Source organism: Saccopteryx leptura, chromosome 1 (assembly GCF_036850995.1).
Source record: "Saccopteryx leptura isolate mSacLep1 chromosome 1, mSacLep1_pri_phased_curated, whole genome shotgun sequence".
Taxonomy (NCBI): Eukaryota; Metazoa; Chordata; class Mammalia; order Chiroptera; family Emballonuridae; genus Saccopteryx; species Saccopteryx leptura.
The window spans coordinates 376683822-376705430 of record NC_089503.1 but is presented as its reverse complement, the minus strand read 5'-3'; the positions used below and the strand labels follow the sequence as shown (position 1 = coordinate 376705430).

The 21609-nt window shown below is 53.5% G+C and overlaps 4 protein-coding genes and 1 pseudogene across 5 annotated transcripts in view; 2 read left to right on the top strand and 3 right to left on the bottom strand.

The window, feature by feature from the left end:
- Positions 1-161: 161 nt before the first annotated feature.
- Positions 162-3607, bottom strand: LRRC73 (leucine rich repeat containing 73). Its single transcript, XM_066361406.1, has 6 exons — positions 2766-3607; positions 1967-2127; positions 1506-1628; positions 1022-1122; positions 656-878; positions 162-501 (listed from the first exon to the last, which is right to left on the bottom strand). The coding sequence occupies exons 1-6, from the start codon at positions 3035-3037 to the stop codon at positions 431-433; spliced, it is 951 nt and encodes a 316-aa protein (XP_066217503.1). The 5' UTR covers positions 3038-3607; the 3' UTR covers positions 162-430.
- A 1496-nt stretch (positions 3608-5103) lies between these two features.
- YIPF3 (Yip1 domain family member 3) lies at positions 5104-10018 on the bottom strand. Of its 2 annotated transcripts, none has more exons than XM_066359333.1 (9): positions 9778-10018; positions 9014-9211; positions 8714-8820; positions 6791-6836; positions 6565-6657; positions 6278-6409; positions 5980-6093; positions 5666-5789; positions 5104-5574 (listed from the first exon to the last, which is right to left on the bottom strand). In XM_066359333.1, the coding sequence occupies exons 1-9, from the start codon at positions 9856-9858 to the stop codon at positions 5426-5428; spliced, it is 1044 nt and encodes a 347-aa protein (XP_066215430.1). In that variant the 5' UTR covers positions 9859-10018; the 3' UTR covers positions 5104-5425. The 2 variants fall into 2 exon arrangements, with proteins under 2 accessions (XP_066215430.1, XP_066215431.1); XM_066359334.1 differs by having other exon boundaries at positions 6278-6406.
- Positions 10019-10139: 121 nt separating this feature from the next.
- On the top strand, positions 10140-14274 carry POLR1C (RNA polymerase I and III subunit C). The gene is made up of 9 exons (XM_066361405.1): positions 10140-10227; positions 10342-10413; positions 12151-12258; positions 12473-12605; positions 12897-13016; positions 13111-13263; positions 13417-13566; positions 13683-13799; positions 13936-14274. The coding sequence occupies exons 1-9, from the start codon at positions 10159-10161 to the stop codon at positions 14052-14054; spliced, it is 1041 nt and encodes a 346-aa protein (XP_066217502.1). The 5' UTR covers positions 10140-10158; the 3' UTR covers positions 14055-14274.
- Positions 14275-14599: 325 nt separating this feature from the next.
- Positions 14600-15729, top strand: LOC136389567 (rho GDP-dissociation inhibitor 1 pseudogene; annotated as a pseudogene).
- Positions 15730-17629: 1900 nt separating this feature from the next.
- Positions 17630-21609, bottom strand: part of XPO5 (exportin 5) — a 45797-nt gene continuing 41817 nt past the window's right edge. The window contains exons 27-32 of the mRNA XM_066359329.1: positions 21470-21535; positions 20588-20670; positions 20039-20146; positions 19774-19911; positions 19446-19610; positions 17630-19280 (exon numbers count right to left, since the gene is read on the bottom strand). Of these exons, the coding sequence (XP_066215426.1) occupies positions 19143-19280; positions 19446-19610; positions 19774-19911; positions 20039-20146; positions 20588-20670; positions 21470-21535 (698 nt within the window). The 3' untranslated portion in view covers positions 17630-19142. The remainder of the gene's footprint in view (positions 19281-19445; positions 19611-19773; positions 19912-20038; positions 20147-20587; positions 20671-21469; positions 21536-21609) is intronic.

The window sequence follows — 21609 nt, the reverse complement described above, 5'->3', positions numbered from 1 at the left end:
CACCTCAGAATTCTAGGTCCTAGAAGTCTGGGAGCTGACCAGTTTGAGACATTTGGGGCCAGAGGATGCTTTGGCTGTGGGATGGCACTGCCCCCTAGTGGTGCCTAATGGTAGTCCCAGTTCCTCCCCTACTGCCAGCCCCCAGTGACCACAGCCACAAACCAGGTTGTAGAGTTCATAAAATCTCTTCCGAGCCAGCGGGGCTGCAGCCAGAGCTGCCAACAAGTCCAGAGCCACGGCCTTGGGTTCAAGTGCCCCCAAGGCTGTTGCTCATTCACAGTTTCCAGAGCCTCCCACCACACTGCTGCGAGCTGCCAGAGCCCCAGGCAACCCCCTTCCCTCCCAAACCCCAGGGACTGACCCTGGTATCTGGGGCAAGGTGCTGGGGACGGAGACAAATGTAATGATGTGGAGAAGCCCAAGTAGAGAGTCACATTTCGGTCTCAGCCAACAGACTGTCCCCTAGTCCTGACGTCATAAGCACCATCTGAGAGCTGGGATCTGTGGAATGGCAGAAGGGTGTTCAGACCACCATTTGTTCTTCCATTGGGGACCACAAATAGGAAAAAAGTGGCCTAGCTTTCCCACACCCATCCATCCTCTCAGGTCCCAAGTCTCTACAGACCTGGCTCCAATCAACCCACCAGGCTCTTACCACTGGGGCACATCCAGGAGCTGCTTCCCGTCCGGTGGGCAGCAGGCTCCCGCCCCCTCTCTCGTTCTTGTGTGTCACCAGGCCCTCCTGCCACCTCCTCCTCCTCCTCTCCCTCGGAAAGGAGGTCACAGATCTGCTGCTGCAGCTCTGGGCTAATGCTGTTCTCGGCCAACACCAGGCTCCGCAAAGCTGTGGGGTAATTTTCTACCATGTCCAGCAGAGTCTGGGGTGGAAAAGAGTATGGAAGGGATCAACAGTTAATGTGGCTTCCCCGACTCCAACCAGCCACCCCTTGGTATATCTACAGATACCCTGGCTAACTTCCACCACAACCCCTGGCCTTTCCCGAATATAAAGATGTCTCACCTGAGCTGACTGGTTGGTGAGCCCTGTGCTCTCCAAGTCTAGGACCTCTAAGGTGCGACTGGAGGCCACAGCTACAGCTAGCATCCCTGCCACATGGTCACCTGGGGACACAGCACACACACACACACCTGAGTTCATGCACAGGCCATCTAACCCTTCCTCCCTGACAGCCTCCCCATTGACCTGAGGACATTAGACCCCACCCCCAGGCCAGGAAACACTGACAATTGGTAGATGGCCAGTTGGGGAGCATCGTGATTGGTGAGTGAAAGTATGAAGCACACTAGACCCAGGGATGATGATGGATGCTTTAATCTACCTGTTGGTTATCTATCTGGTCCTCCACATAGATAGCTTCTCTATTACCTCCCAGAGCTCCCTCGATCTTTCCTCATCCCAGTGTGAGGGTTACCATGGCAACTAATAGTCCCAGGTGCTAGGATGGAGGGGGGTGAGAAACTAAGAGGGTTTTCTTGAGTCTCACCCAGGGGGTTGTAGTCCAAATTGAGGACGCGGACCTGGGAGCTGTGGGCCACAGCAATGGCGAGACGGCTCCAGCCCTTAGGGGTGATGCCAGGGTTGGCACTCAGCGTTAGCTCCTTCAAACCTGGGCAACGTCATGAAAAGAAGCCAGGATGGAGAAGGTCAGGCACTCTTTAAGCCCCTACCCTGCCACGGGTCTCTGGGGTGTCTCTAATGGCTGGGAGCCACCCACCCCCACAACAGAACTCCACTGCCTTTAGAGGCCCTGCCTTCCCTGCCCACCAGCACTGAGTTCTAGATTCTCTGTCCTGTCCAGCCCCTAAACCTTCTCCTTCCCAAGAGGATTTAAAACACATTCTCAAGCTGTCAGAATCCTCAGCTCTGGGTCAGCGCCTCTGACCTCTGCGTTTAGCTTTTCATGAAGGCTATACCAGCCCATACCCTTAGCAGGGCCCTGCTCACCTGACTTGGCCCCATCTGGGGGGAGGAGGCCACAGATGAGGTTGATGGCTTCATCACCCAGCATGCAGTCCCCCAGGTCCAGAGCCACAAGGGCAGGGTGGAGGGCCAGGGCGGGGTTCAGCAAGGCCAACCCCGCATCTGTCAGGGGGCTCCCATGCAGGCTGGGGGTGAGACCAGAGCGCAGGGGTTACCACAGCCATCAGCCCTATCTGTAGGGGAAGGGGGTAAGCCCTAGAGGTAAGAGGGCACTCAATCACAGCACTGAGGAGAAGCTTTGGGAAGGGAGAAATCTAGAAAATTCTGGATTCTAGGAATCTAGAATCCAGAAAATTCTAGATTCTAAAGTAACACAGATCGAAGGAGAATGGGGTTTCTTTTCTGGTGCAGGGACTGGGACCAAGGACAGAGCACACAGAGGAGGGGATGGGCGGGGGATTCCTCACTAGGCAGAACGTAGCAGGAGGGGTCTGGTCCCCAGGACAATGTTCCTTCTTGGGAACTGAGGGGCTGCCCCCAGAAGTCAATGCGGGTGATTAGGTGTGCGGTACACGTGCCCTACCAGGAAGGAGTGGGTATCCCATCTCCTTTGGGGTGGGGCTGGGGACGCAAAGTCCGGAAAGAAGGGATGTGCTGGGAGGGTGTCGTGGAGGCAAGGGCAGAGGGACGAGGGGTGTGTGTAAGTGGGGGAAGAGGGAAGCTGGTGGAAAAAGGTACAGGAAGGTGTGCGGAGGAAGAGGAGGTGGCAGAGTGCGAGGAGAGGTGCAGTGCCCGGGACCTCCTTGCGAGGAAGCACACTCACAAGAGGGACTGGATGGAGCGGTTGGTCCGCAGCGCCTCCGCCAGCTGCTTGATGCGGCTGGGGCTGGACACGACGCCCAGGTTAAGGTTGAGTTGCGCCAGGGACGTGGCCCCGGCCAGGGACCGGCAGATGCGGCCGAAGTCGCGGTCGCAGAGGCGGCAGCCGCGCAGGGAGAGCAGGCGCACGGCGTTGTCGCGCAGGCCGCGGCAGATGTCCCGCACCTCGGCGCCTGACAGCGGCTCCCCTGAAATCTGGATGGAGCTGGGCAGCATCGTACCTACGGCTGGGCCTCCGGGGCCCGGGCCGCGGGCGAGGTTGGCAGGGTCGTGGGCGAGGTTGTGGCTCAGGTCGGGGCCCGGGCTGGGGTCGCGGCCGGAGTGGGGGCAGAGGCGGCGGCAGAGGCACAGGCGGCGGTAAAGGTGGCAGCGGCGGCGGCGGCGGCGAAGAGCGCCGCGGCCCGCACCGGAGCCGGCCGGGGTGGCGGAGGCGCCGAGGTCGCCGGCTGGGCTGAAACTGCGCGGCGCTGGTGCCGGGGCGGACCGTGCCGTCCGTGTCTGGGCGGTGGGCTGGGGCGCGCGATCCGTGACCTGCCCGGCGCTGCTCCGCGCTTGTCCTCGTCCCTCGCGGTTGCCGCGGCGGCGGCGGCTAAGGGGCCTCGGCTTAAGACGCGCGAGACCGGTCCCCGCTCGGAGGCCACGTCTACTCCCTCCCTTTCTCCAGTGCGGTGTTCCCTACCGCGCCCGCAGGGAGAGCCCGAAGCGGGCAGCAGGACAGCGGACAGTCGGACAGTCCGACCGCGGACCGCCGCTTGATCTTCAGCTTCTGTCTGTGCTGGAGCGGGCGGCGAGTTCCCATGGCAACGGTCGCGTCACCGCCGCTCGCCCCGCCCCTTGCCCGGCGCAAGGCCCGCGGCCCGCGAGGTCTGTGCGCCCCGGGTGGTTCAGGAACGGTGTGGTCGCTCTTTCCCTCCGTGTGGGGCAGAAAGTTGGAATCTGGGTTGAGGACTGCAAGCCGCAGGGCTGGGGAGGGAACGGAGGCACGTGACATAGAGATGGTGTTCGAGACTATGACCGGGTTCTTTAGCCCATTCTCCCGTCGTTCCCCATACCTACGGACCAGACCCTCGTGCCTTCGCTTGGATCCCAGGCACGCCCTCCTGTCCTGTCTGGAAGCCCCCAGGGCCCTTTAATCCCGGCCCCGCCTCGCCTCCACGATGGAAGGTACAGCACGCGCGAGGTTCTAGCCCACGAGGACTTAGTTCCCCGTGTGTCCTTCACCAAGATGGCGGCTTCGCAGCGGCGGCCCCAGGGGTTTGTCGGTGCAGAGGCGCCCTGAGCTATATCATACACAGGGGGACCCCGAAAAGGTTTCTTGGGCAGGTGAGCCACAGGTAGATGCAGGGTGCTGGTGCTGCCCCTTACCCAGGCGCGAAGGGCCCTGCTGATGCCTTGAGGCTCTCTACCCGTGAGACTGGGGCAGCACACAAACGCGGTTAGATTCGATTAAAAAATTAAGTGGATTGCCAGGATCAGCGACCTGGTGAGGGTGGGGCCATGGAAAGTGAGCTGGGGCTTTCAGGAGGGAAACGCTGCACCGGGTAGGCAGCAATTTTGGAGCTCTGTCCAAGGGTGATGGTGTGACGCTTCAGACATAGGTCACCTCAGGTAAATGAAAGGCATATCTTTCCCTTTAGGAAGGAAAGATGCTGACCCAGATTTACTAGGGTAATTCTTTTAAAAAGGAGTAAGCGTAGTGAAGTAAAAAATTCTATCCCCTCTGTTAACTAGTGGAGATGAAATGGGTGGTGGGGTGGCCAGGCTTGGGTGATGGCAGTTTTTAAGAGTAACCAGCACTCGTGAAGAGGAAAGACAGAACTCCTGCAGAAAGCTTTGTTCCTCTGGTCCCAGTATAACCTGGGCAAAGTTTGGCTTCAAATGTGTGTTCCCACAGGAAAATTATCCCTACACAATGGTCCCAGTGTGTAAGGGTCTTATAGTGACATGGTGTTGAGTTTGGAAGATTTTGTCCAGTTGTTACTGCTCCATTGGTGTGCAGCTGAGCCCCGACCCAAGCTGGATGCACTGCTCCACCAGACTTGTGGTCCTTGTGTTTGAGGCTGCCATGGGTTAGGTGTTCCTGACTCGGGCAGATTCCATATTCAAGCACCACCTTCAGTGTAGTCTGGGCTGTCCTACCTTCATCCTGCCCGTCCCACCTTACATCCTGAGGTTATAAATAAGGGCACATATGACATTACCACCACTGACAAAGAACAGGAAAGTGTATAGGAAGCAGGGTGGCAGGGAGGACTACTGGAAGAGTAGCTGGATTTCCAGACTTCAATCAATACTTTAATTACCAAGTCTATATTTAACAAGACAATGTGGAAGAAATAAAGAGGAAGGAAGGGGTAGGCGGTGAGACAGCCTCGGAGGCGCTGACCCACTTTCTGCATTGGCAGCAGAAGCCTGCAGTCCTGGCCAGGGGTTCCTGGCCTCATGCCCTTCAGAAGCCCCAACAGGAATCAGAGGAGGTGCTTCTGCCTCTACAGCTCTGTGACAGCTGCAGGCCCCATCAAAGACATGTCATCAGTTCTGTCCTTTAATCTTCCTCTGCTCTGCAGCTGGGTTAAAGGGGACTTGCCAAGGATTTCAGGGGGGTCAGTGTGACTGCAGGGTCACCACGATAGCCTTGGCTGTGGCGTTGAGCACGGTGGCTAGAAGCCTAGCAGCAGGGAGCACCACGGGGATGTCTCTGGGGACCCTCTGCATGGGTGGGATGTTGGGGCCCTCCAGTGTGTCTAGGATGCCTGAAAAGGACAGAAAGTGAGCAAGATTGGCTGGACTCCACCCCAGGCACCTGTTCTCTACTCCCCCACACCCAGGCTCCCTGTCACTTACCCTCTACCACCTTGTGGTAGGCAAAATGCAGATAGAGCAGGAAGAGCATGTGCAGGGTTGCCAGGGTGCCACAGAGGAGCAGCCGCTGTGTGGGGCCCACCGTCCGTGACACCAACACTGCCACCTAGGGCCACAGGAACACAGCTCAGCGGACCTCCCTCCAGTGTGAGCAGTGTGGAGGTATTCCTCCCCAGAGCAGAACCATCCTCAGGCTCCTCCCTCCGCTAAGAACAACTTATGGGTTCAGCCCAAACTCTGGGCTGCTTTCCCCAGGTCCCCACGACAGCCCACCCCTGGAAATATGCCCAATTTACCATGCGCAGCGTGGACAGCCCCCCCACCAGCAGCCAAAAGAGGTAGAAGAGCGCATGGAGGTGGATGTTGTAGGTGATGAACAGGACAATGCAGTGCCCAAAGAGGCCGTAGCCCTAGAAGGAGGGTGGTGGAGAGGAAAATCTCTCAGGCTGGGCTGGTCTCTGGACCCTCATGGGGGCACTGGTCTACCGGCCAGCTCACCCCTTTCCAGGCCCTGGAGTCCCAGGACAGATGCAGAGCAAGGCCTGGCTACTGTTGTAAGGTCACCCTTGCCCACTGCCATGGTGGACTCCTTACCAGGAGTGCCATCATCTGGAGCATGGTGATCTGGGCATTGCACAGGTAGGCGAGGAAGTAAATGAAGGACGAGACACCCAGCCAGTAGCCAAAGCAGGTGCCAATAGCTGTGCCCATCAGGGTGCCCTCCTGCTGTGGGGTGAAGGCTCTACTTAGTCCTGGGAGGCCTCTGGTCTCAGCCTCTTCCAGGGTTCTCCTAAGGGCTGCTTCTAACTCACTCCACTGTTTCTTCCTTGGCCAGGTTTCAACTCAGTTCATCCACCCCCAAAGTCCTCTGTCCTGCTTACAATAATGGTGTCAGATGTCTTCATCCCATGGAGGAGGATGGCGACCAGTGTGAAGACCAGCATGAGAGGTCCGTAGAGCTCACCAGCAATTTTCTGTCAACATACCAACTCATTCAGGAGGGTACAATGGCTCTTCTGTTTATTCCTTCCCAGGCTTTGCCTGGTGACCCCACCCTCTGCCCTAGGGCCTCCCCTGGCTCTTCCAGTCACGCTACCCCCTATTCACCTGGGGGAAGTTGACCATCTTGACAGGGATCATGGACTCCAGGAGCCTGGGAGAGGAGGAGAGGAGAGATGAGAGCAGACCAGCACTTAGGACGTTCTGGAGGGCCTGAATCTTACTCATCTAACTCCAGAGAACATGCTAGATGGTAAAGGGAGAGAGAAGAGCAAAGTACAGACAGACAGGGAATGAGGAAATCACTTCCTTGCTCCTAAAGATGCTTCCAGAAAGGACAACCCCCGATGCTGTGTGGACTGATGCAGCAGCAATACGGAGAGCTGAGGGAGCCCAGCTGGGCCTGGGGCTAGGAACTGACAATTAACCTATTTGACCTGCTCCCCTTTAAAGGTGCTTTTTTTTGGTTAATTTTTATTTTATTTATTCATTTTTAGAGAGGAGAGAGAGAGAGACAGAGAGGGAGAGAGAGGAGAGAGAGAGAAGGGGGGAGGAGCTGGAAGCATCAACTCCCATATGTGCCTTGACTAGGCAAGCCCAGGGTTTTGAACCGGCGACCTCAGCATTTCCAGGTCGACGTTTTATCCACTGCGCCACCACAGATCAGGCTGACCTGCTCCCCTTTAAAAGGAAAACCTTGACCTGACCGGTGGAGGTGCAGTGGATAGAGTGCTGACCAGGGACACTGAGGTCCCAAGTTCAAAACGCTGAGGTCATAGGCTTGAATGCAGGTTCACCAGCTTGAGCGCGGGCTTGCCAGCTTGAGTGTGGAATCATCGAAATGATCCCATGGTTGCTGTCTTGAGCAAGGGGTCACTGGCTCAGCTGGAGGCCCCCTCCCCGATCAAGGAACATATGAGAAGCAATCAATGAACAACTAAAGTGCCACAACTACGAGCTGATGTTTCTCACCTCTCTCTCTCTCTAAAAAAAAAAAAAGGGAGGCGGGGGCAGCTTGGCAGAGGTTGCCCAGAATTCCGAACTGTAACGATGAAGCCCGGGGAAGGGGTTTGAATGACAGGTGGAACTTGAGGGAACCCGTGTGCCTCCTGCCTCTCTTCCTGCTTATCAGTCTTCCTGCACCACTGAGCATATTCTTGAAATACAGTTTAAGTGGTAAGAAAATTCCAGGCAGAAGGAAGAAAAGTACAAGTCCCCGTTCTCTTCTTACGTGGCTAGCTCCTAATAATACCTTGGAACTTGGCTAGATTTTACTCGCTCTGGGAAACCCACCCAGCCCCACTCTCCAGACTAGTCTGGGTCAAGTGTCCTCCTGTGTCCCTTCACAGCAAATGAGTGCTGTACTATAACTGCACTCGAGGGCAGGGCTCCCATCTGTCTTCCACCGCTAACTCAGACACGACTAGTAGAATACCTGGTGCAGAACAAAAGCTTAATAAGTACCTGCTGAGTGTACTGGGTATTCGGTAAGCACTGGTTAAATTAAAGGGTGAACAAAGAACCAAACCAAGATGAATTCCAGTTCTTGAAAAGTCATTCAACACTATGTACAACATTCTGGTTCAGAGACTGTCCTGGTGCTGGGAATACAAAGATAACCAAAACAGAGCCTGCTCTTGAGGAGGTCTCTGGGGAGACAGACCCAGGAATAAGAAAGCACAGCACTGCTGAAGTGTTACCTGTCAGAGGAAAGCACAGAGCTAGCTCTACAGGCATACCAGGGAAGAACAAACTGGGGGAGGGACTGAGGAATGAGGAACAAAAGAAGCGGCAGTTGAGCAAGGATTTGAGGGAAGATGAGTAGTTTACTAGATGGAAAAGAGGAAGGCAATGTGTTATCACCATGTCCTGTTCCGGGACAGGTAAGAGGAATGGTGTGGCTGAAGTACAAAGAGAAAGGTGAGAGCTTGTGGTGTCAAGAAAAGGGGAGTCTAAGGATTTGGGCTCTGGCTGTAGTTTGGATGAAGGACTAGGTATAAGGAGGGCAGCTTCTGTCAGAAGGATCCTCACCTGCTTCGCACCTGGGCGGGCTCCACGTCAAAGTAGGGTCTCAGGATGTCAATGTTGGCATACAAGCTGAAAGCCTTAGAGGCTTGTCTCTTCCCTGCCTGCCACATCTGAAGTAAGGAAGACAAGGATGGGGTGGGTGAGTATTGTGAGACTGTTGACTCTAAGCCCTATTGCTTATTTTCTGTTGAATTTCTACATGGTTCTAACTGGACAACCAGGAGTGACCTTCACCAACATCAACTCCAGAACCTGGGACCGTCTAGGTATACTTTCCACCTGCCAGGGTCTAGTCTTGCTTACCTGGTCAGCCACCTGCCGGCTCAGCTGTCCCTTAAAGCCCTTCATGCCCAGGAATTCCCCATCCTCTTCTTCAGCAGCGGCTGCATCAGCATCTACTTCTTCCTCACGCAGGCGCTGATGCAGCTCACCCATATCCTCGAAGCTGGAACCTGAAGTATCGTCCATGTTCTCCATGTCAATCACAGCCGAGCCCCCACCCTGTGGAGACAATAAGCTCCTAGTGTGCAGGACCTTTCTGCTGCGTTCATTAAGTCCTTCTCTGTCCATGCCAGGGCTGCGGCTTTGTTCTTCCACTGCTGAGGACACAGCTAGGAATCACCATTAAATCACACCACTGTCTTGCCCTCATTCGCTTTCAGAACCCTGGTAGTTTGTCTCTTTTCTAGCCCAGGAAACCTATTCCTTGCCTTCCACACATGTCCCTCTATCTTCCCTATCAAAGCCCCCAAAATGCCCACTTTCTTTGTTTTTACCAACCCCCAAACAAGGCTGTGCACAAAGTATGGTTTTAGCTAGCGCAACACTCCCACAGGTCCCCGCCATGCCTGACTCCGACCGCCCTCCTAACTTGTCCCAAAAGAATGAGCGGGTGGGCCCAGAGACCTGAGGCCCTGTGGCTGGAGTCCAAGTCCAGCCCTTTCAGGTCGGCACTGTTCCCACTGACTTTGGTGGGTACGAAGGCCGAAAGGACAGGAAAGGTGCTGCAACAGGAGCAGACTTCCAGGCCCTGGGGCTGCTGGCAGCCGGAGCCCTCAGGCCATTACCTGGATGTTTTCTTCGAACCCTCCCCATTCCGGGCCAGCCCCGTTTCGGGAGCCACCGGCCGGCGCCGCCGTAGTTGCCATGTCCCTTGAGGGCTCCCGTCGCTGAAGCCCGCGAAACACCTCGCACGGGGGAGGAGTGGGAGAGACGTGGAGCTGCAAGAAGGAGAGGTCCAGGGACAGACAGACAGATGGGATCAGCCGCAACGCAAAAAGGGAAACCGGATGTTTGGCTAAAACGGACTTCCGGACCCTGGGGACGTGGACGTAGACAGAATCTCGCGATATTTAACCTACAAAGAGCTAATGCGTTGCCATGGAGACGGAGGAGGGCGACTAGAACGCACGCGCTCGTTGCTACCTTAGTCACGTGGAGCGTGGAAGATGGCGGCGGCCCAGGCGGTGAAAGAAATGCGGAGCCGCGTGGTTCTAGGGGAGTTCGGGGTTCGCAATGTAAGCTTTGTGGTCGGAAGGAGAAATGGGAGAGGAACAGGGATGAGTTGTGTTTGGAGTGGGGACGGGCTTAGCCTCGCTGTTCCTTCGCTGACAGACTCGACTCTGCTTTAGGTTCATACCACTGATTTTCCTGGTAACTATTCGGGCTATGATGATGCCTGGGACCAGGATCACTTCGAGAGGGTGAGTAGAACTGGAGATGTCCAGAGAAGGTATGGACGATCGGACCATCTGATTTGAGCATCCTGTGCCTCAAAAGCTGTCCTTTAGGGTTCGCTCCATGCATAAAACATTTATTGAGCCTTGTGCTAGGCGCTCTGTGTACACACGGTTTCCACCTGTTCTGCGAACAAGATGTCCAGTCTTGTTGAAGAGTGCACCTAAACAAACGATTCCAATATAATGTGGTAAAGGTGGTTGATTGTAGTAAGGACGACGGGGAATGCAGTGGGGTGGGAGGTATCCCATCCCGCGGAGGTATTTACTTAATCTAGAATGGGAGGGAGGGCAGATGTATGGAAGACTTCCTGAGGGAGATGACATCTGAACTGAGCCTAGAAGGATGAGCCGAAGCTGTGCAGTGGGAATGTCCAAGCAGTTCGTTATTGTTAGACTATAGAGTGGGTGGGCATGAATGGTAGGCAAGATTGAAGTGTCTCTTAAGCACTGAGGTGTTAGAGCAAAGGGGAGATAGAAGGTAAGTTGGGTGATAGCTTTGTTATGGGTTGTTAAGGGGGGAGTGTAAAATGACCTAACTTGGGGAACTTCTCTGATGCATGGCGGCATCATTTACTGATGAGAAATGGGGTTTGGGGAAAGGTGATGCGTTCAGTTTCCTGCAGGTGAAGAAGTCTATCAAACTAGTAGAATATGTATTTGAACTGAGATCAGCAGTGAGAGATAATCTTGGGAGTTGTCAGTACAGAAAGATGCCAAAACCATGAATGTGGTTGAGGTCTCTGGAGGGAAAATTTGGGAAATAATGTTTATGGTGTAGATGGAAGATAGTGAATTTAGAAGGATTCCTCAGAGAAGGAAGAAAATTAAAAGATTGGTGGCTTAGAAATCAAGGCACTAGAATTTGAAAAAGGAGGGATCCTATCAAGAATGGCAAATACAACAGAAAAGTCTAATAAGGATGGAGTGTGCCAACTGGACTAAGCAGTGTAGAGGCACATTATCTAGTAGAATGGTCTCTTCTGGATGGCCTAGCGCTAAGCCATAATACAGAGAGATGTGGAAACAACCGAAGTCCCCTTCGATAGATAACTGGATAAAGAAGATGTGATATGTATACACAGTGGAGTGCTGGTCAATCATAAGGAAAGATAAAATACTACCATTTGCAAAAACATGGATGGACCTTGAGAATATGCTAAGTTAAATTAATCATAAAAAGTTAAAAACCATATGCTTTTACTCATATGGGATATAAAACTGAAAGCAACAAGTGGAAAAACAAAACAAAAACTCATAGACACAGCACTGTGGTGGTTACCTAGGGTGGGGAGGGCAGGCTGGGAGATGGTAAAAGGGGCTAAATATAGGTGATAGAAGGTATTTGACTTTGGGTGGTGGGCACCCAATGCAGTATGCAGGTCATATGTAATAGAAATGTACACTTGAAACCTATGTAATCTTTTTTTTTGAAACCTATATAATCTTATTAACCAACATCACCCTAATAAATTTGAGAAAAATAATATGCAAATAAAAGTACTGACTATTAAGAAATTTAATTTGACCAAATAAAGAAAAAAATTGCAGAAAAATAAAAGAAACTAATAAAGGATTGGGGGAGAAAGGAACATCTAATGAGGGACATCTGGGATGAGAGAGAATGTTAATTCTATAAGGGGGATATCGTGGGGGAGGTATCGACTATATAAGCTTCAATTAGTGTTTTTCTTGTCTTTGTAGAATTTCCGCGTGGATGTGGTCCACCTGGATGAAAACACCTTGGAGTTTGACATGGTGGGAATTGATGCAGCCATTGCCAATGCTTTTCGACGTATTCTATTAGCTGAGGTATTGGTGGGCGTGGTGGTGGGGTCGAGTTGTGTCGGGAAACCTTGCCATTACCTCACTTGTAAAATTGTGTCGAGGTTTATTTTTCCTGAAATTGTGTTGAGCATTTCTCCCACTAATTCATAAACTTTTCATCAACCACTCCCCTAGGAAGAGGTCTGTCCTTAACTATGTCAGCAGGCAGGAGCAGATGAGTGATTGTTTTGTTGGGCAGGTGCCAACCATGGCTGTGGAAAAGGTCCTGGTGTACAACAACACATCCATTGTCCAGGATGAGATCCTTGCTCATCGCTTGGGGCTCATCCCCATTCATGCTGATCCCCGTCTTTTTGAGTACCGGAACCAAGGTGAGGGTTTGAGAAGATGAAATTTTGAGAGAAGGGGAACAGCTCCCTTCTGCAGAGTGGATTCTGGATTCTGAATGCTTGTGTTCAAATCCTGGATTGACTATACTGCATGACCTTGGGCAAGTTACTAGTCTTTTGCTACATCAGTGTTCTTATTCGTGAGAATACTTGCCCTTGACTTACTGAATTTGGTAAGAGGATTAAATGAGAAATGTAATGCACTCAGTATGGTGCCTGGCACTCAAATGTGCATTAGGCCTTTTACAGCTGCCACCTCCTCTCTTTGTGCAGGAGATGAAGAAGGTACAGAAATAGATACTCTGCAGTTTCGGCTGCAGGTCAGGTGCACTCGGAACCCCCATGCTGCTAAAGATTCCTCTGACCCCAATGAACTCTATGTGAACCACAAAGGTGAGCATCGGTAGGGTGAGAAAGAGGGCCCACCCGTTGGGCACTGTTAGTACTTATTAGAGACCAAGGTCTTCTGATGTGCTTCTTCCTCCAGTGTACACCAGGCACATGCAGTGGGTCCCCCTGGGGAACCAGGCTGACCTCTTCCCGGAGGGCACCATCCGACCCGTGCATGACGATATCCTCATTGCTCAGCTGCGGCCTGGCCAGGAGATTGACCTCCTCATGCACTGTGTCAAGGGCATTGGTGAGAACCCTGCAGGCTGCCCTGGGGAGGAAGGTAGTTCAAATATAGTAGGGTGAGCTGTGACTAAGGGACTCATCTGTCACAGACAGGCAGAAAACCAGTGGGCCTTTGGGGATGTCAGGGGTTTTCCCACAGGCTCTGATTTCCCTGTAGGCAAAGATCATGCCAAGTTTTCACCTGTGGCAACAGCCAGTTACCGGCTTCTGCCGGACATCACCCTGCTGGAGCCCGTGGAGGGGCCGGCAGCTGAGGAGCTGAGCCGCTGCTTCTCACCCGGCGTTATCGAGGTGCATGAAGTCCAAGGTACGGTACTTGGGTGCTGTTCAGGTCAGGACCTAAAAGTGTATTTTCTTTAAAGGTAGCAAGAGAGAAATGAAAGTTCGGGCTCGTGTGTTTATAACATGGTTTGTTTTCATTAGGTAAGAAGGTGGCCAGAGTTGCCAATCCCCGGCTAGATACCTTCAGTAGGGAAGTCTTCCGACATGAGAAGCTAAAGAAGGTTGTACGGCTTGCTCGGGTTCGGGACCATTATATCTGTGAGTATCCCATTGGGTGGTGGTGGTGCAGGGGAGACGGCAGCTCTTGGGTGCAGTCTAGATGTGAAATCTAGCAAAACTTACACAGGAGCTTTTGCGAGCCCCGTCTGGGCTAAAATGTCTCTTTGTCTCCCAGTCTCTGTCGAGTCAACGGGGGTATTGCCACCAGATGTGCTGGTGAGCGAGGCCATCAAGGTATTGATGGGGAAGTGCCGGCGGTTCTTGGACGAGCTGGATGCGATTCAGATGGACTGAGGCTTGCACCAGGCTGCCTGGCCAGGCCGGGCTCTCCAGAGGCAGGCTGGAGAGCTGGGGCTCTGACCTGCTGCCCCAGGACTGCTGTAGACACCCGAGTGTGACTAGGTGTCCTGAGTTTTCTGGGACAATTCCAGCTTTATTCAATAGATTTTGTGAAATGTGTCACAGAATGTGACTGCTATGCCTTTATAAGGTCTTCATGTAAATAAATTCACATCCAAACAAAAACCGTTTTGTCTGAGACCACTTCTTCAGCTCTGGTCTACAGATATGGGGCCTTGCCTCAGCGGGTTTGGTATCAGCAGTTAGGAACACTGACTGGGCTCAGATGTCACTGCAGGTCATAGCCAGGTCCCTCTGAAGCCTCAGGAGAAAAAGCCAAATTGAGGGTTTTTTTGGGGGGTGAGAGCACAGTCAGACCCTATAAAAATACCGCGTGCCACTTAACCTATCAGAAACTGGAGTCAGTTGCCAACAGAACAGGAAAAAGGGTGGTCTCTAACAGTCAAGTTACATTGCCATCAAGGACCACATGGATTTCGTGGGGAGGGAGCGGGAGCGCGGCACGGCTGAGCCTCCGGCGTCTCAGACCCAGCTAGAGGTGAGCATGGCGGAGCAGGAGCCCACACCCGAGCAGCTAGCGCAGATTGCAGCTGAGAATGAGGAGGATGAGCACTTGGTCAGCTGTAAGCCGCCGGCCCAGAAAAGCATCCAGCAGATCCAGGAGCTGGACAAAGATGACGAGAGTCTGCAAGTACAAGGAGGCCCTGCTGGGCCGCGTGGCTGTCTGCTGACCCCAACGTCCCCAACGTGGTTGTGACTCGCTTGACTCGGGTGTGTAGCACTGCCCCTGGCCCCCTGGAGCTGGACCTGACAGGTGACCTGGAGAGCTTCAAGAAGCAGTCCTTTGTACTGAAAGAAGGTGTGGAATACTGGATAAAGATCTCTTTCCGAGTGAACCGAGAGATCATGTCTGGCATGAGTACATCCAACACACATACCGGAATGGAAGGTGTCAAGATAGACAAGACCGACTACATGGTGGGGAGCTATGGGCCCTGGGCTGAGGAGTATGAGTTTCTAACCCCCATGGAAGAGGCACCCAAAGGCATGCTGGCTCGCGGCAGCTACAACATCAAGTCCCGCTTCACAGACGACAAAACTGACCACCTGTCCTGGGAGTGGAACCTCACCATCAAAAAGGAGTGGAAGGACTGAGCCTGGCCCAGGAGGTGGGCAGGGCCGATGGACGGAGGGATGTACGCGCCTCACCCCCACCCCACCCGACCCCGACCCCATACCAAAGTGCTGACAGGGCCCCTGCCCATGCTGCCATTATTCCTCGGTTTGCCTCCTGCCCAGCCCACAGGCCCCAGCCTCCTGGATAGTCTAGTGTTGCTGCTTCCACCTGTGGTTTTGGGGGACAAGTTGCAGTTTAAGCCTCTGCCTCCCACTCTGGATCCCTCAAGGGTCCCCCATCTGTCCTCACCTGACCAGAGGCCCTGGCTTTCCCAAGGAAATGGGGTACTCAGGTTACTCCTGGGTATTTTCAGTTTTGTTTCCCCTTCCAGGGTTCTGGGTGGGGGTGGGGTATGCGATGCAGGGCCTTGTGGGAGCCAGTCATCCTGCAGCTTTCACTGCTCCCTAGTCAGTTTATCTATTGCCATCTGTAACCATCTAACCATGATGCCTTAACACAGGGGTCCCCAAACTTTTTACACAGGGGGCCAGTTCACTGTCCCTCAGACCACTGGAGGACCGGACTATAAAAAAACTATGAACAAATCCCTATGCACACTGCACATATTTTAAAGTAAAACAAAACGGGAACAAATACAATATTTAAAATAAAGAACAAGTAAATTTAAATCAACAAACTGACCAGTATTTCAATGGGAACTATGCTCCTCTCACTGACCACCAATGAAAGAGGTGCCCCTTCTGGAAGTGCGGCGGGGGGCCGGATAAATGGCCTCAGGGGACCGCATTTGGCCCGTGGGCCGTAGTTTGGGGACCCCTGCCTTAACATGTGGAACATGTGCTGTGGGGGCCGTTACTAACCCCTAACCCCTGTGTTTGCATGAGCATGTGGTCTCCCCCAGTCCCCAATGCTCCATCTGCAGTCCCCATGGCCAGGGAGGTATGGGACATGCTGCTGCTCCCGGCCTGCCAGGGCCTGGCCAGCCCGACCCCTCCCTGTCCCAGCCAGGGCTGTGGAGACAGCTTCAGGGGCTTGGGGAAAGCCAAATTGCCAAAACTTAAGTGGCCTCCAGTCCCATCTGAGAGGCTGGGTGTATTTACACCTCTGCCTTCTCTGTCCCAGTTGGCAGTACCCAGATCCAGAGCCCATGACCCCCGCAGAAAGCCCTCAGTAGACAAAGCCAGCGGCTGAGCCTTACTTGTCCTACCTGGGCCCGCCGGTCTTGAGTGCCATGTCTGGCCTGTCAGAATTTATTGTCTCCATATGTGCCGTCCTCTGGGCCCCCTGGCCTGCTGTCTCTGCCCCCAGGCTCTGTGCCACCATCCCCAGCAGGCTCTCCCCCGACCCGGTTAGGACAACCATGGGACCAAGTGTGCACAGTTGGAGCTGTCCCCTGTGCCTCCCCCCTCCTAGGTCAGGCCCAGGCTGGAATGCACAGGAACCTGTCCCTGCTTCTCCTCTGACTGGGAAATAAACTCCCCCGAAGGAAAAAAAAAAAAAAGAACCACATGAAAGCCTGATGAGGCGGTGGCACAGTGGATAAGAGGGTCAGCCTGAGACACTGAGGAGCCCAGGCTGAGGGCCCTGCGCCTAAGCACGGGATCATAGACATGACCCCATGGTTGCTCGCTTGAGCCCCTTAGTCAAGGCACGTATGAGAAAGCAATCAAAGAACAAGGTGCCGCAATGAAGAGAAGAATTGATGCTTCTCATCTTCCTTCCTGTCTCTCAAAAAATGTTAGAAGAAAAAAAAAAAAAAAGAACCACATGAGGAAGAACAATTCCCTTTGGACTATCCCTAGGCCAGGCCCAGCAGCCACCAATGTCAATACTGAAAATGGAGTGGGCTACCTGGTCTTTATGTGCCAGGGATAAAAATCTTTTTCTAGCTGGCATCCTATTTCAGAAAGCTTGACAGAGCAGGTCCGTCAGTCAGTTTTTGGGTTTTTTTTGTATTTTTCTGAAGTTGGAAACCGGGAGGCAGTCAGACAGACTCCCGCATGTGCCTGACCGGGATCCACCTGGCATGCCCACCAGGGGGCGATGCTCTGCCCATCTGGGGCGTTGCTCTGTTGCAACCAGAGCCATTCTAGCGCCTGAGGCAGAGGCCATGGAGCCATCCTCAGCGCCCGGGGCCAACTTTGCTCCAATGGAGCCTTGGCTGCGGGAGAAGAGAGAGACAGAGAGGGAGGAGAGGGGGAGGGGTGAAGAAGTTGATGGGCGCTTTTGTGTGCCCTGGCCGGGAATTGAACCTGGGACTCCTGCACGCCAGGCTGATGCTCTACCACTGAGCCATCCGGCCAGGGCTTGTCAGTCAGTTTTTACTGTCCACTCAAGTATGTCACTGGTTTGAAAAAGACAGATGGGACTCTTACTGTATGAAATTGAGATTTTTACTGACATGCAGATGTGCTTTAGAGTTATGTTTCTACAAAAAGTTCTATAAACAATAGAAAACTTCTAGCATGAAGTCACAAGATGTTAAAAACAGTACAACACAATAAATATAACTATGCCCTCCACAGCGCCAACGACAGAGAGGAGCAGGCAGCTAACAGGTTTGGAGGGAACCGTGCTTTGAGACGGCCTCCCAGCCGACACGCCCAGAGCACAGTCCCAGGGAGAGGGAGTGGGGCGAGGCTGTGCACAGAAGCAGCCACACCGGACACCAAGTTCTGTTTCCCCAGCTTCGCCTCTTGCTGAGCCTCCCCTGCCCGGGGGCAGCACCAGCTATAAGCTGTGGATTCCATCCACACTGCTCCGCTGTCCTCACGGAAGCCCTCGTCAGTGGACTGGATTGATGACAGCCTCTTTGTGCAAAACACAGGGACACACACACTTGATGGTTTCTGTATGGATTAAGCTTGTCTATGGTCAGCAATGACCTCAAGGTTAGTGTCCTGTATCCATGTTTCCTATGCTTGTAGGACTATTCAGTGATCTCTAGAATGGACTGGAGACTCACAATAGAAAGGCATATTTTCTTTTGGAAACGGCCCATGAGAGAAGCAACCAGGGACCTGAAAGACCACGAGATTTTTGAAGGCACCTGGACTCAGCTCATCTTAGGAGAGGCCAGTGGCTTTACTAGCTACTTATCACAGATGGAGGCTAGTTGGTTTGGATTCTCCTTAAATGCCAATGGCATCACGTGACACTAGATACGGTACTGTGGCTCTTGTGCCTGAGTGGACCCTGGGGTTGAGGAAACCACATCGACAGGTCATTCATGGAAGGGCATGTATGAGCTAGCTCTAAGGGGGATGTTAGCACTACAGATGCCGACCCAGCCCATCCCTGAAAGTACTAAACTTGACTCTGCGCGCAGAGCTCAGCAGCAGCCTGTACCATGGATCCCATCAGCTGACCAGATTCTTGCTCAAGACAGAGAGGGAAATGGCCGAATTCAGTCCAGCACTCGGCATCTGACCCAGATGTGCCCCCGGGGGTGGGGAGGGCTCCCTGCCAGCCCCGCAGCATGGGGGCTCAGCGGGACTTGCAGCGGTCCAGGTGAAACTGGCACAGTAGTTCATAGGGCTAGCTGCTAGTTCCCACTGCGCAGGTCCACGGCTGCACAGGGCAGAGGGGCCGGGGGAAGGCTGCTCCGCTCTAGCTCTTCTCTCTGGGAAAAGCCCAAACTCCAGGTGGAATGGGAGATACCTGGGAGGTCTCGACTGCGTGGTGTAAGCCCTAACTCCCCATGTGGTACTTGAGTCTAATTACTCCTGGCCCCTGCACAGGGCCCTCGCTAGCTCCAGACTTGGATCTCTCCAGGCTGACAACGGTGGTAAGTGGGGTGGCAGTGGAGAGGGGCCTAGAGATTAGCTACGAAGGAGAAGAGGAGATGACAATAAAGGCCAAGGAAGGGTGCCCAAAAGCTTGATTCAGGGTTCAAAGATGGTGGCCAGGCCGCCCTCCTCGCTGTCTAGCACCTCCGTCTCCAACACTGGCTTTGTTTTCTTGAAAAGTGAGGGAAGATTCTTAATGTGAACTTCTTTCCGGAACTGCTCTCCCAAGGGTTTCTGTGGAAAACAAGCAGGAACTAATGCTGGGCCCTGAGGAGTGGGCTGTTTTAAAGATCGTCCCACCACATAGCTAGTGACGACTGCTGGTTTCTGGTGTGCCTGAACACGAGGTCTAAGATGACCGCAGGTGGCTGGGGGCACAAATGAGGGTGCGTGACCTACCCCGATGCAACCAGCAATGAGGCGTTTGAACTGGTCCTTCCGGCGCTTGTCAGCAGCTTTCTGCAGAGAAGGGTTCAAAAGCTTGCAGTCAAACTGGTCCAGAGAGTCCTTCTGTATTTCTGGGATCTGCTCCATGACAGCTCTTATCTCCAGGTACCTGGGCCGCTGAGAGGTGAGGGAAACCCACTCAGTGGAGTAGCGCTGGCCCCGCGCTCTCCCCACCCCATCCCCCTGCTCCGCAGGCAGCACTACAGCCTGGCAGCTGCCTCCGCCCGGCTGCAAGGGAGCAGCTGTGGAGGGCGAGGCCACGGCGGCCTGCCCCACTCACCAGCGCCTCGTAGATCTGGAAAGCTAGGTGCACCAGGGAAGCCATGCAGCCGTCATGCTGCCCGTGTGTCTGCAAGCCCTTCAGCACGCTGCTGAAAAGCCACGTCACGGCATCTGAGAGCAGTGTCCCCGACAGCACCTGGGGAGACAGCTGTGCTCAGGGCCAAAGCGGGAGGGACGCGGACGGCCCCAGCACCCCCACTCTTCCAAATGATTCCGTCAATCCTTATGGCCCAAACCTTTCAGGAAGGGACAAATAACCATACTTGTTTGAGGAGGGGCCAGCAGAGCTGTGTGGTCGTCCTCTGGCAGGACAGCGTGTCCTTCCAGGCCAGGGAATTGAAGGCTGTAATCAGTAGCGCCGTACAAACATCCTAATGGGGAAGGACGAAGGGTTACAATGGGAAAGCAAGCACATCTCTGAGTGTTCCCATGCGTCAGGGCCTGGCGTTTTAACAGTACGTAAGCAGGAAAATGATAAAAAGAACTGAGTTTGTCCCTCTCTGTAAATCAGGCAAAGAAGAAAAAACCAACAGAAGAGAAAAGCTACGTGCGCGAAGGAGAAGCCCAGGCCTGGCAGTCACTGAGCATGCGGGCGGGTCAGGGAGCCTCAGCGCTGTTCGGAGAGCCTCTGCCACCACAGGGCAGACGCCATGGCCTGGAGCTTCCCCACTGTTTGCCGGGGCTTCAGGAACCAGGAACTTAACTCATAAAAAGGAGCATTAGCTGCAAAGTTTGCTGAAGGCATCGGAGCGAGAGTAGTGGAAGCTGGCTCCACGGCCGGGCAGGGAGAATGCCGCCCGCACTCCACCCACCTCGTGCTTCATTAGGCACTTGCCCAGGTCTGTGAGCTCCGGCATGGCCGAAGGGGTTACCTCTGTGGCCATCATCTCTTCATCTGTAAGGAGAGAGCATAATGTTGACCCCGTCCTCTCAGAACAGAGGAATATTCTGTCCTGACAGATGCCCCCAGAATAAAGGACAGTTGAGTGTCCTGAGCTGACTGCCCAGTGCCGAATTGCAAGCCTCAGAAAGGGTCCAGAAGCCACTGCCCACAGCACACCTAGAGATGCACCTAGCTGTCCATTTGGGAGAGTGGGAAATGCGGTTTTCTGGAGAGTTATGTAAAAAGCTGCAAATGGTGAGGATCTTTTGTCACTGAACAAATATTTGAGGGCCCACTGTAGTGGACACTAATTTAGGTAGTGGGAATATCACAGGAATAGGACAAAGTCCTTTCCCTGATGGGAGTTAACATTCCAGTAAGGGAGATAAATAATCAGTAAGTAAATAAGTAAAACATAATGTCACAAAACAACAAAAACAAAACATAATGTCAGGTAGTGATAATTTCCCTGAAGAAAAATAGAGCAAAGGAGAACACAGCATGGTTGGGGTTGCTATTTTTGTTAAGTTGGTCATTGGAAGACCAACTGGAGGTGACATTTGAGCAGGGACCCAAATGAAGCAAGAGAACAAACCATGTATCCAGTTGGGAGGAAAACAGCGAGTGCAAAGGCCCTTTGGTGGGAACGCAGTGGAGGCCCACAGCCAGAGGACCAGTGCGGGTGAAAGCTGTACAAAGATCCTCTGCAGGAGACTGCTAGGGAAACCCTCTCTACAGGAACTGCCCACCTACAGAAGGGGTGATACTCAGGAGCTTAAGTGCAGCGCTCTGGGGAACCTAAGAGACTCACCCTCTCCATCTGCAGGGGGCGCAGCACTGTGGTCAGCAGAACCTTTCTTGGAAACACAGCACACCGCTAAAGCAAGAGAGCAGGGTCAGTGACACACTACCGCCAGACGGCAGCTGCCTCAGGCCACACACCCCAAACTG

What these genes read in the sequence shown, in the direction of transcription:
- LRRC73 (XM_066361406.1), bottom strand. Translation starts at nt 3,037, where the DNA reads ATGCTGCCCAGCTCCATCCAGATTTCAGGGGAGCCGCTGTCAGGCGCC. An exon ending in CCCAGATGGGGCCAAGTCAG is followed by an intron (nt 1,629 to 1,966) that starts GTGAGCAGGGCC and finishes GACGTTGCCCAG; the next exon opens with GTTTGAAGGAGCTAACGCTG. An exon ending in TTTGGACTACAACCCCCTGG is followed by an intron (nt 1,123 to 1,505) that starts GTGAGACTCAAG and finishes CTGTGTCCCCAG; the next exon opens with GTGACCATGTGGCAGGGATG.
- POLR1C (XM_066361405.1), top strand. Translation starts at nt 10,159, where the DNA reads ATGGCGGCGGCCCAGGCGGTGAAAGAAATGCGGAGCCGCGTGGTTCTA. An exon ending in ACCAGGATCACTTCGAGAGG is followed by an intron (nt 10,414 to 12,150) that starts GTGAGTAGAACT and finishes TTGTCTTTGTAG; the next exon opens with AATTTCCGCGTGGATGTGGT. An exon ending in GGTTCGGGACCATTATATCT is followed by an intron (nt 13,800 to 13,935) that starts GTGAGTATCCCA and finishes TTTGTCTCCCAG; the next exon opens with TCTCTGTCGAGTCAACGGGG.
- YIPF3 (XM_066359333.1), bottom strand. Translation starts at nt 9,858, where the DNA reads ATGGCAACTACGGCGGCGCCGGCCGGTGGCTCCCGAAACGGGGCTGGC. An exon ending in GGTTCGAAGAAAACATCCAG is followed by an intron (nt 9,212 to 9,777) that starts GTAATGGCCTGA and finishes TTGTCTCCACAG; the next exon opens with GGTGGGGGCTCGGCTGTGAT. An exon ending in AGACATCTGACACCATTATT is followed by an intron (nt 6,410 to 6,564) that starts GTAAGCAGGACA and finishes TTCACCCCACAG; the next exon opens with CAGGAGGGCACCCTGATGGG.